This window comes from Myxine glutinosa, chromosome 3 (assembly GCF_964187855.1).
Source record: "Myxine glutinosa chromosome 3, kmMyxGlut1.1, whole genome shotgun sequence".
Classification (NCBI taxonomy): domain Eukaryota; kingdom Metazoa; phylum Chordata; class Myxini; order Myxiniformes; family Myxinidae; genus Myxine; species Myxine glutinosa.
In genome coordinates this window covers 189,236,131-189,248,438 of record NC_136263.1, presented here as the reverse complement: position 1 = coordinate 189,248,438, position 12,308 = coordinate 189,236,131, and the positions used below count along the sequence as shown (strand labels likewise).

The 12,308-nt window shown below is 51.0% G+C and overlaps 1 protein-coding gene across 10 annotated transcripts in view; it reads right to left on the bottom strand.

Annotated features, from left to right (window-relative positions):
• The window catches only part of GOLGA1 (golgin A1), a 58,983-nt gene extending 47,053 nt beyond the window's left edge, over positions 1-11,930 (bottom strand). For 2 of the 10 annotated variants that reach the window (XM_078774883.1, XM_078774887.1), the window contains exons 1-2: positions 11,668-11,930; positions 7,140-7,993 (exon numbers count right to left, since the gene is read on the bottom strand). In XM_078774883.1, coding sequence (XP_078631009.1) covers positions 7,140-7,277 — 138 coding nt within the window. In that variant the 5' untranslated portion in view covers positions 7,278-7,993; positions 11,668-11,930. Of the gene's footprint in view, positions 1-7,139; positions 7,994-10,135; positions 10,329-11,574 lie in introns of those variants that run through there. The other 8 variants (XM_078774884.1, XM_078774890.1, XM_078774885.1 and 5 more) reach the window with 6 other exon arrangements.
• Between the last annotated feature and the right edge of the window lie 378 nt (positions 11,931-12,308).

Genomic DNA, 12,308 nt, shown 5'->3' with positions numbered 1-12,308 from the left:
CCATCCCTCAAAATTGCTGCTGTTACGCCCATTCTGAAAAAACCTGGACTCAACCCTGACACCCTAAACAACTTCAGACCCATCTCCACCCTACCCTTTCTGTCAAAAGTTTTGGAACGCGCTGTAGCCACTCAACTTAAACATCATCTCTCTGCCAATAACCTGTATGAAACATTCCAATCTGGATTCTGCTCCAACCACAGTACTGAAACTGCTCTCCTCAAAATCACCAACGACCTTCTACTCTCCTCTGACGCTGGCAACCTCAACATTCTCATCCTCCTCGACCTCAGCGCCGCCTTTGACACCATCAATCACACCATCCTCATCACCCGACTTGAAACCACCTTTAACATTACCGGCACTGCCCTCTCTTGGATCAAATCATACCTCTCTGACAGACGCCAGTTCATCTCCATCAACTGCAAATCCCCCACTGCTCCCCTCCCCCAAGGTGTCCCCCAAGGTTCAGTTCTTGGCCCCCTCCTCTTCATCCTGTACCTGTCCCCCCTTGGTCACTTAATCCGCCGTCATGGTCTCCAATTCCACTGCTTCGCCGATGACATCCAGCTTTTCATCTCCACCAAGTCCATCTCCACTGCCACCCACTCTATCCTGACAAACTGCATCACTGAAATAAAATCCTGGCTTCAAATCAACTTCCTCAAACTTAACTATGATAAATCTGAAATAATCATCATTGGCCCAAAAACGCTCACCAAATCCATCCATAACTTTGCCCTCAACATCGACGGTTTCCCAGTATCCACCTCCCCTCACATCCGGAATCTTGGCATCATCTTTGACCAAACCTTCTCCTTCGACAAATACACTAAACAGATCACAAAGACAGCCTTCTTTCACCTTTTTTTTTTTTTTTTTTTTTTGTAGACTGAATCGAGGCTCGTGAAAGAGCTAACATTTACTTCACAAACAAATCAACCAGACAAACAAATGAAAAATCGGTCAGAGACCGAGGACTTGCCGGAATGTACTTTTTTATCGTCCATTTCGGACAAATATGGCGGCCGAACAACGTGACCGATGACGTCATCATTAACATATTGTTACGGCCCGCGGATAAGATGTTGTGTTTGCCGAGCGGAGGCCCCGCGGTCGTACAGTTACCCCGATTCACCCGATCCCTGAACGTTGGCCAGATCGCGCCACAGATATTCAATATGGAAAACTCTAAAGTGACCGAATGTAAAGTGGAAGAAGAAGACGTACAGAAGAGTAACGGGATTTATTATTTACACACACAAGCAAAAGGAGCAGTCACGGTTATATACAGGGAACATGGAAAAAGCAGGTGACACAGTGAAAATTACTAGCTTATCTAAACAGGCTTAACTTATACCCTTGACAGAACAAACAGAGACGGACTCACACGAATGGGGAATGGAGGCAGCAACGATTGGCTGGACCGGGAGGAAGGTTCAGCTCGGACCACAAGCTGGAAGGCTTTGCAGGGCGCACAGCAAATCCGGCCTCGTCAGGCTGGGAGCGAGCAGGGTGACGTCGTGCACTTCTCTCAAGGCTTCCCCGCGCTTCTCTCGCGCACTTGTGTTAAAGGCTTCCTTCTCGCTTCTCTTCCCTCCTTGCGCACTTCTCTCTGAAGCTCGTCTCTTTGCAGAACTCAGAACTCATCTCCTTGGGGAGCGTCCCGCGGCGGGTTATATAGGCCCCGCCCCTCAACCTTCACGAACCTCCTCGATCGCTCTTCCTCCGCCCTCTCAAACCAAACCCCTCGTGCTTGGTTGGTTGTTCGGGGCTGGCTCACTCCTCCCCTCTATGACGAGGTGGAGACACGCCCTTCTTCTCCGAGCCTACCTCGTGGCGAATGGAGTCGCGGAGGGAACAGTTGGCAATTGCGGTTTTTGGGAATGGGAATGAAAGGGGATCTACTCTGATTTCACTTGGTGCAATGGAGTGTCATTTTAATGGAAGACAAGGCCTTACCCTGATACACATAATAAAGATATAACTATCGAACAGGGGTATTGTATGATTGGCTGACGTGTATGCTTTATAGACTAATTATGGGACGCCCTTTGACCTTTACACTACGGAGGTAGGAGGGGCCAGAATCAAGCAATATTACACAACAATTTACCATACAATACAACACAATAAAAAAAAACATAATCCTCATATCCGCAACAATATATTATTCCCCATGGAGAGTTCTTTACAAAGAGCCATGTCTGAAGTTTTTCTATTCAGCACTTTCGGAGATATGGAGGTGCAAAGTTTTTCGGTTTTTCCAAGATGGCGGCCGAACCACGTGACCGATGACGTCATCATTAACATATTTTATTCCCCATGGAGAGGTCTTTACAATGAGCCATGTCTCAAGTTTTTCTATTCAGCACTTTCGGAGATATGGAGGTGCAAAGTTTTTTGGTTTTTCCAAGATGGCGGCCAACTCACGTGACTGATGACGTCATCATTAACATGTTTTATTCCCCATGGAGAGTTCTTTACAATGAGCCATGTCTCAATTGTTTCTGTTCAGTACTTTCGGAGATATAGAGGTGCAAAGTTTTTCCAAGATGGCGGCCGAACCACGTGACTGATGACGTCATCATTAACATATTTTATTCCCCATGGAGTTCTTTACAATGAGCCATGTCTCAGATTTTTTCTGTTCAGCACTTTTGGAGATATAGTGGTGCACAGTTTTGCCGTTTTTCCAAGATGGGGGCCGACCACGTGACTGATGACGTCATCATTAACATGTTTTATTCCCCATGGAGAGTTCTTTACAATGAGCCATGTCTCAATTTTTTCTGTTCAGCACTTTTGGAGATATAGTGGAGCAAAGTTTTGCCGTTTTTCCAAGATGGCGGCCGACCACGTGACTGATGACGTCATCATTAACACATTTTATTCCCCATGGAGAGTTCTTCACAATGAGCCATGTCTCAATTTTTTCTGTTCAGTACTTTCGGAGATATAGCAGTGCAAATCTTTTCGGTTTTTCCAAGATGGCGGCCGAACCACGTGACCTATGACGTCATCATTAACATGTTTTATTCCCAATGGAGAGTTCTTTACAATGAGCCATGTCTCAATTTTTTCTATTCAGTACTTTCGGAGATACAGAGGTGCAAAGTTTTTCGGTTTTTCCAAGATGGCGGCCGAACCACGTGACCGATGACGTCATACATTGGGCACAGTCTATTCCAGGGCAAGACGAATATGTGTGCAAAGTTTGGCGATTCTCCGTGCAACGGTGTAGACGCAGTGCTGCAGACAGACAGCCAGACAGACAAACAGACAGACAGACAAACAGACAAACAGACAGACAAACGAACAGATCAACATACTTGCCGGAATTTTTTCCGGCAAGTAAATATATAAAAAGAGGGAGCGGAAGACAAGATGGGGAGAGAATAGGAAGCACACAAACACAACATTTGAGAGCAGGGAGATGTGTGGCAGGGGGAGGGCTTGGGGGGAGGAGGCGTGGGAAGGGGGTGGGGGGGGGGGGGGAGGGAGAAGTATAAAACACAAGGACACCAAGGACTTCCAGGACAGAAGTTGGTATTTCAAAAAAGTGGAATTGGGGTGAAATTAGCAGGGGTAGAAAAGATCAAGGTTTTGGATGGGGGAAGATAAGAGATGGTGGCAAACAGCTGTTTTAAAGACCTGGAGGGTGGAGTGGGATTGAAGAGAGTGAGGGAGTTTGTTCCAGAGGCGGGAGAAAAGAGGAATGAAGGAGTGAAGGTGAGCAGAGAGTCTTGATTTTGGCAATTTGACCATAAGAGGGTTGCAGGCAGATCTTGTGCGACCTGTAGGAATATTTGCGGGACAGAGCCCAGAGAGAGCTGGGGGGGCAAGGCCAGAGAGGAGTCGGTAGAAGACGGAAAGACCACCAACCTGCCTGCGGTGAGTGAGTGAGAGGCCCTTGGAGTTAGCTTCATCGCGGGAGATTCCAATGATTCTGAATGCTTTGGTTTCAACAGCGTGAAGACGAGCTAGGTGTGAGGCAGGAGCACCAGCCCAGAGGGGAGAGCAGTATTCCATTGAGCTGCGGATGAAAGCCTTGTATGTGGTGAGGAGCTCAGGTGTGCCAAGGAAGGACTTCGCACGATGGAGGATGCCCAGTCGGCGACTGGCTTTGGAGGCCAGATTTGAAATGTGGTTTTCCCAGGAAAGATCATGGCAGATAGTGAGACCCAAAAGCTTGAGCGACAGAACTTCTTGGAGAGGATTATTCAGAAAGTGGATGGGAGGGTTGTCCAGTCGGTCTTTTTGGAGCGACATCGTAAGAGTGTGAGATTTGTCAGGATTGAAAGACATGACTGAAATCTGAAAAACCTGAAAAAAACCGTTTCAGACACCTGAAAAACATCGCCCGTCTCCATCCATCCCTCTCCTCCACGGCTGCAGAAACCCTCATCCACGCCTTCATCACCTCCCGTCTGGACTACTGCAACAGCCTCCTCTTTGGTTCACCCTCAATAATCACCAATAAACTCCAATACATTCAGAACTCTGCTGCCCGTCTAATCATCCATTCCCGGACCGGTGACCACATCACCCCCGTCCTTTACAAGCTTCACTGGCTCCCCATCCCCCAGAGAATCCAGTACAAAATTCTCCTCTTGACCTACAAAGCCCTCCATAACCTGGCCCCATCCTACCTCTGACTGACCTCTCCAGACACACTCCCACCGGCAACCTCCGCTCTGCTGGTACCAACCTCATGACCCCCCCCCCCCCCCCCCATGCGGACCAAATTCAGATCCTGGGGGGACAGGGCCTTCTCCATCGCTGCTCCACCCTCTGGAACTCACTACCTCACACCATCAGAGACTCCTCCTCACTCACCACATTCAAAACATCACTCAAGACCCACCTGTTGAACACTGCATTCAACATTTAACCCACAGCATTTAACCCCTGACTTTCTCTTCTCCTTCTTCTTCCTTTTGCTTTGATTATTTACCTCTTGATTTTTGTCTTTTTGCACTTGTTTTTGTACTCTGTCAAAGCACCTTTGGGCTTCTTGAAAAGCGCTATATAAAATAAATGTATTATTATTATCAGGAGTGGGCAAGAATTTCTCCCAGTCGATGTCAGAGACTGGTAGACAGTTAGAAGAAACGCCGACTTGTTGTTTCTGCCAAAGGGGGCAATAGCACCTATTAGAGCCAAGGGTTGTACTTACTTTTTCCACATGCGAAATTTGCCAAGATGGCGACACGGCGGCTCGGAGGGGGAGGGGGAGGGGGGAGGGGTAGGGAGAGGGGGGGAATTGGAGGGGGGAATGGGAGGGGGGAGGGGGAGGGAGAGGGGGAGGAGGGAGGGGGAAGGGGAGGTGGAGGGGGAGGGGAGGGGGAGGGGGAGGGGGAGGTGGAGGGGGAGGGGGAGGGGGAGGGGGGAGGGGGAGGGGGAGGGGGAGGGGGAAAAGGGAGGGGGAGGGAGGAAAAGGGAGGGGGGAGGGAGTGGGGGGAGGGGGAAGGGGGGAAGGGGAAGGGGGGAAGGGGAAGGGGTAGGGGGGAGGGGGAAAAGGGAGGGGGAGGGGGAAATGGAGGGGGAGGGGGAAAAGGGAGGGGGAGGGGGAAAGGGGAGGGGGAAAAGGGAGGGGGAGGGGGAAAAGGGAGGGGGAGGGGGAAAATGGAGGGGGAGGGGGAAAGGGAGGGGGAGGGGGTAAAGGAGGGGGGAGGGGGGAAAGGGAGGGGGAGGGGAGAAGGGGAGGGGGTAGGGTGGAGGGGGAAGGGAGGGGGAGGGGAGGACGGAGGGGGAAGGGGGAGGGAAGGGGAGGGGAGGGCCAGTCAACAATGACGTTGCAGTTCTCATGGTCGGAGAGCAGCACAACAATCGCGACATCGTCCTGCATCTTCGCAACAGCACGAAGCAGATTTTGGAGACTCACCGATCCTGTGACGCCCTCCAGTACCGGCGTTGCCGGGCGGGGGAAGGGAGACCCGTACATTCCCAACCCGTACATTCGCCCTCTCGACTCAAGCTCACTCGGACAAAAGCCTCGCACAAATTACACCGTGAAGGCCCAATGGCAAGTCTATGCCACAAATCAAGACGTGAGCGAGTCGGGCGCACTGAATTGAAAATATATAGAACGCTCATACTCCGTGAAAAGTGAAGCCGCCGTGTCGCCATCTTGGTTAGCACGACTCAACCAACTCGCTTCGCGGATCTCGTTTGTTTTGAACGTGTGAATTACGTGTGAACGCGTAACTGTGAGTTTATGGCGGCAAGGAACATCACGTGATCGCTCTGAGCGAATCAGCGCGCTGCTCTGCCACCTGCTCAGATTCCGTGTATAATATTCCTCGCTGAAATGCACTGAGGTAAATATGAATAAAAAATATGGATCTCGTAAAGATGAAAGAAAAAAAAACCTATGTGGTGTGAATGGCAATGTTCCTCGCTGAAATGTGAAAAAACGCAATCGCTTTTCGCTCTGAAATACGTGCGAACGCGTAACTGAGTTTAGGGTGGCAAGGAACATCACGTGATCGCTCTGAGCGAATCAGCGCGCTGCTCTGCCACCGCATAATATTCCTCGCTGAAATGCGCTGAGGTAAAAATATGGTAAAAAAATATTATGAAATAATTTTTTTTAGGTCGGCCATGTTCTTCCCAGGCTCAATGGCCATGTCTATGCCAAATATCAAGCACGTGAGCCTCTCCGCTTAGGAGTCTATCGGTAACATTACACACATACACACACACACACACAAACTGTGTTTTATATATATATAGATACTTCTGCTGCAATTGGTCAAAATCCCATCACTGCTTCACAAGTTCGTGCAGTAACAAATTATACCTAAAGGGGCCTCTGACCTCTTTCACAAGAAACTAAATTATCGACCGATGTTCCACAGCACGCATGTCTATGTTGGCCATTATCTTGATTTCAGGCCGGAAATATTTTAACTAGAATTATCACTTCCTTGGACAAGGTAGAAAACATTATTGGCCAAATTTCAGCACTGTGCTATTATTATTATAAACAGTAAAAAGTCAAGATCAACATTGAACTGCCCTTGTACATACAGACGCATGAGCTATAACATGCCATTTTGCATTGTTAATGCTTCACAAATGTGTGTTACAAAAGGGAAGCTCGAAAAGATGACTGAAAAAGTAAGAGAACTCACAGAATCTTCACCAGAATCAGCACCAGTTGAAGCCAGAGACTCGCGGCTGACTGTACGAGGTACACGGGTCGCAGAGCCAGGACTCGAGGTTCGCATTCCGTCTTCATCTCCCAAACGCTTCTTTAGCCGAGTAAACATTTTATTCTTATTTTTTTAGGAATGAAGATGAACGAGTGGGAACCTTGGCTTAACTTTGAAGTAAATGTTAAGAATCTAATGGAGACTAATATCCTGTGTTAATAGTAGTCAGGTGCCCAGCATAAGCGGAGAGAAGGGAGGCGACCAGCAGAAGCAGAGAGCAGGGAAGTTCCTAGCAGGAGCGGAGAGAGCAGGGAAGCGACCAGCAGGAGCGGAGAGCAGGGAAGCGACCAGCAGGAGCGGAGAGCAGGGAGGCGACCAGCAGGAGCGGAGAGAGCAGGGAAGCGACCAGCAGGAGCGGAGAGCAGGGAAGCGACTAGCAGGAGCGGAGAGCAGGGAAGCGACCAGCAGGAGTGGAGAGCAGGGAAGCGGCCAGCAGGAGCAGAGAGAGCAGGGAAGCGACCAGCAGGAGCGGAGAGCAGGGAAGCGACCAGCAGGAGCGGAGAGCAGGGAAGCGACCAGCAGGAGTGGAGAGCAGGAGGGTGACCAGCAGGAGCTGAGAGCAGGGAGGTGACCAGCAGGAGCGGAGTAGTGCAGGGAGGCGACCAGCAGGAGCGGCCGGCCGGCTGGATGACACCTAATGAGCAGTGACAGTAATGAGCGAATATAATGAATGAACTGAGCCTATTTTTGTCAGGGTTTGGAACAGCAATTGAATGGCTGCCGATTAGATATTTTGGTGAAGTGCCTGAAAATAACCAAATCTATTGAGAATGCTGTGGATAGGCAAGGGGGAGAAGAAAAGGTAAAAAGAGAATTAGACACAGGCTGTGATTAAACAAGTACAGTCATACCCCGTTTTACGCCATTTTGACCTACGTCAAATCCGACTTTACGCCACTCTTCGAGTAAATTTCAGTTCAGCGAACGTCATTATGTGCGACTTTACGTCACTCCTACGGACGTGAAAAAAATTAAATTTTTCCTTAAAAATATATTTAAAATAAATAAAATAATACATAAATTAACAATAAAAGAAGCTAAAAAACAATTTAAAATACAATAAAAAGCACATTAAAAAAATATAAAAATGTACGTACAGTATACTGTACGTACGCATAGCTGCTGGTTCTCATTCAAAACAAAGGAGACGCCATATGCATTTTGTCCTGTGCTGCGGTCGCGTGCTTGCTTTGACTTTCGCTGGTATTTTTGTGATTACTCCTTTACTGTGTAAAACAACCAACGTAACGTGGCAACGGCGAAACATGACGATGCCGGCTCGGACGACCGTCCATGGCAGACGTCACGTCACGTCACCGTGCAGAGTGTGCAATGTCCGCGACGAGGTCAGGCCCCATGGCCCATGTGAAACGAACGACCGTGTCATGCCTCGAGCCGGGGTGCGTCGGGCACCTCGCCGGCATCCGGCGTCGACGAACCGATCCACGTGTGCATGTGCACATGTGCATGGATTTGAAAATTTGCAATTTGCTGCGAAGCCGCAGCCTCCTCCAGTTATTTACTCTAGTTTTACGGTGTTTGTCTTCCTTTTAAGGCATTTTTAAGACATTACGCCCGGTTTCCGTCAAAAACCGAGTTACGTCACGGCTTATGGAACCAATTAATGACGTAGGCCGGGGTATTACTGCATACAAAAATTTCCAAAATGTAAATCTATATCGTCTGGCTGTTGGAATGAAATCCGTGCATATCGAAATTGTCAAAAACGAAGGAATAAAGAACTTTAAACTTTGGTATTTAATATTCCAACTCGAAAATATGCATTCCCTCTGGATTCCCAATAACAAGGTCCGTCCGATAGTTGTCCCTCCCACTTAAGACCGCCGCCGCCACAGATCCCCTTTTACCACTTCAACACAGGGCTGACTGCCAACAGGGGCACAGCTGCGCTGCCAAAAAATGATGCAACCAGCAGCTATAGGCTGCAAACAACAAACGCTCCTCCCTCTGCGTACGTAATATGTAGTTATCTATAACCGGGAAGGGGGCGCGTGATGGGCGGTTATGTGGTCTTGGTTCGATTTTGAGAGAATCCGATGCAAATACAAACCGTTGTGTGAATCAAACGTTAATCCGGCCATCCTGTCCACTCAAGTCTTGAATTACAAACCCAGTGACATCCGGAGAGAGCCGAGGGTATCGGCAGAACTACTCGTCTCGGATTTAAAACGATTCCAGCTCCACACACTGAAGCCTTGATACCTCACAATGGTATCATTTGGAAACAGCTCAGATCTACTGGAATCTAGACATGCCACGTAATCAAAACCATATACAATTGGCAAAATAAGCGAGTTCGACAATCGGGTCAAAGAGATTAAAGGAAGACAATATGATTCATGTAAGGTGTAATCAATTTTTATTTAACCTCGACTTGTAAGAGCGATAATTATTAACCAACCGTCCTGACGTGGCGGTGGCAATGCCATAATAAAGTAAACGCGCACTAGGCCGCATCGGTCCGGGAACTTGGGTTTCTGACACGATCGATACACGGCAACTTCCCAAGGTACAGACAGGTAAAACGTCGCGGGACGCCGTCTGTAACTATAATGGCGCCAATAAACACAATGAGCAATTAAACACGAAGAAACCCCACATAAGTCGCCTCTATGTCAGATGTACCGCTAACCAACCAACCTAATTAACTAACTACCTCCACCCTTCTTACACCTCCATTCAACATTCTCACACACCCGGTCAAACCTCATCATCCCCTCCCCGGTGAGGCCTCTGACTACCACCTCACCCCAAACCCCACCAACATCAACACCCTCTCCCTCAGACTCGTCCTCTCCCACCCCCCGAAGAAAACTCTCACACATACAAACACTCCGAGGGCGACTCTCTCACAGCCCCTTCCATTCACCCAAGCCCCGACCCCACACTCTCACCCTCACTCCGAGGCTGATCCTCGCACCACCTCCTCACCCAGAGGCTGATACTCTCACCACCTCCTCACCTCGAGGCTGACCCTCTCTCTCCACCCCACACACCGAGGCTGACACTCTCCCTCCCCTCACCCCCCATGGCTTCCCCTCCCATCCTCCGGCCGACTCCTCATCCCCTCCCCTCCCCTCCCACACCGAGGCCGACACCTCCCTCACCCCCCTCTCCTCCCATCCCCCGGCCGACGCCTCATCCCCTCCCCTCCCACCCCACCCCAGGCTGACTCTCACCCCCTTCCCTCCCACCCCTAGGCCGACTCCTCAGCCCCTCCCCTCCCCTCCCATCCCCCGGCCGACTCCTCATCCCCTCCCCTCTCCCCTCCTCCCACCCCCAAAGCCGACTCCTCACCCCCTCCCCTCCCCCGGCCGACTCATCTCCTCCCCTCCCATCCCCCGGCCGACTCATTTCCTCCCCTCCCACCCCCGGCCGACTCCTCACCCCCTCCCCTCCCACCCCTAGGCCGACTCCTCACCCCCTCCCCTCCCACCCCTAGGCCGACTCCTCACCCCTCCCCTCCCACCCCTAGGCCGACTCCTCACCCCTCCCCTCCCACCCCTAGGCCGACTCCTCACCCCCTCCCCTCCCACCCCTTGGCCGACTCCTCACCCCCTCCACTCCCAACCCTTGGCCGACTCCTCAACCCTCCTCCCCTCCCACCCCGAAGCCGACTCCTCAATCCTCCTCCCCTCCCACCCCTAGGCCGACTCCTCAACCCTCCTCCCCTCCCCTCCCACCCCTAGGCCGACTCCTCAACCCTCCTCCCCTCCCCTCCCACCCCTAGGCCGACTCCTAAACCCTCTCCCCTCCCATCCCCCGGCCGACTCATCTCCTCCCCTCCCACCCTAGGCCGACTCATCTCCTCCCCTCCCCTCCCACCCGAGGCCGAATCATCTCCTCCCCTCCCCTCCCACCCGAGGCCGAATCATCTCCTCCCCTCCCCTCCCACCCGAGGCCGAATCATCTCCTCCCCTCCCCTCCCACCCGAGGCCGAATCATCTCCTCCCCTCCCCTCCCACCCGAGGCCGAATCATCTCCTCCCCTCCCACCCCAGGCCGACTCATCTCCTCCCCTCCCACCCGACTCCCCACCCCCCTCCCACAACTAGGCTGACTCCCCACCCCCCTCCCACAACTAGGCTGACTCCCCACCCCCCTCCCACAACTAGGCTGACTCCCCACCCCCCTCCCACAACTAGGCTGACTCCCCACCCCCCTCCCACAACTAGGCTGACTCCCCACCCCCCTCCCACAACGAGGCTGACTCCCCACCCCCCTCCCACAACTAGGCTGACTCCCCACCCCCCTCCCACAACTAGGCTGACTCCCCACCCCCAACTAGGCCGACTCCCCACCTCCTCCCACCACTAACCCGACTCCCTACCCACCTCGAGGCAAGCACTTTCACCGCCCCTGATCCACGCGGACAACCCTCTCCTCCATTCAAAGCAACCCTCTCTCACATCGGGCTTACGACTTACGTTGACAAATGATGACGCACCCGGAAAATCAACATCTCAGCCGCGACAGCACCGACTTTGAAGGTAATTCTCAAGCTTGTGGCCCCAACTCGCTTCACCTCCTGACATGGAGCCAATATTACCGGTTCGCGTCCAAAAAGGATGAAAAACCTGGAAACGTTAACTTTTTTTTAACGAGATTCACAACGTTCTGTTCAATTCTGTGGCCCACGGCGCGACACCATCGTTTCTCTATTCAGGGGGCGGGGCAAAAAATGTAACAAGCCCTGATTGGCTGCAAAGATCATGTGCGATCCCAGCTTCAAGATTTCCGAGCCCGTCATTGGCTACGCCGGCGTGACGTAATGCAATCGCAACTTCCTATTGATCGGCGCCAATGAAAGAAAATTGTCACTTCACCCTCGGATCGAAAAAAAAAAAAACTACTTTGGGCCAGAGAAAGGCTCCATTCAACCTTCTGGCACCCGACACAATCTTATAATGGAGATAATAACAAATAAAAATAATTCAGGTAATTAAAACATGGACATATACTTAGGAAAAGCGAACGAGTTGTAATTGTATCCGCAGATGAAACTGTTTAATGGCATCAATAGATTTCGGTGGGTCGATTCATCCTTCTAAGGTCGGAAAAATTAGTA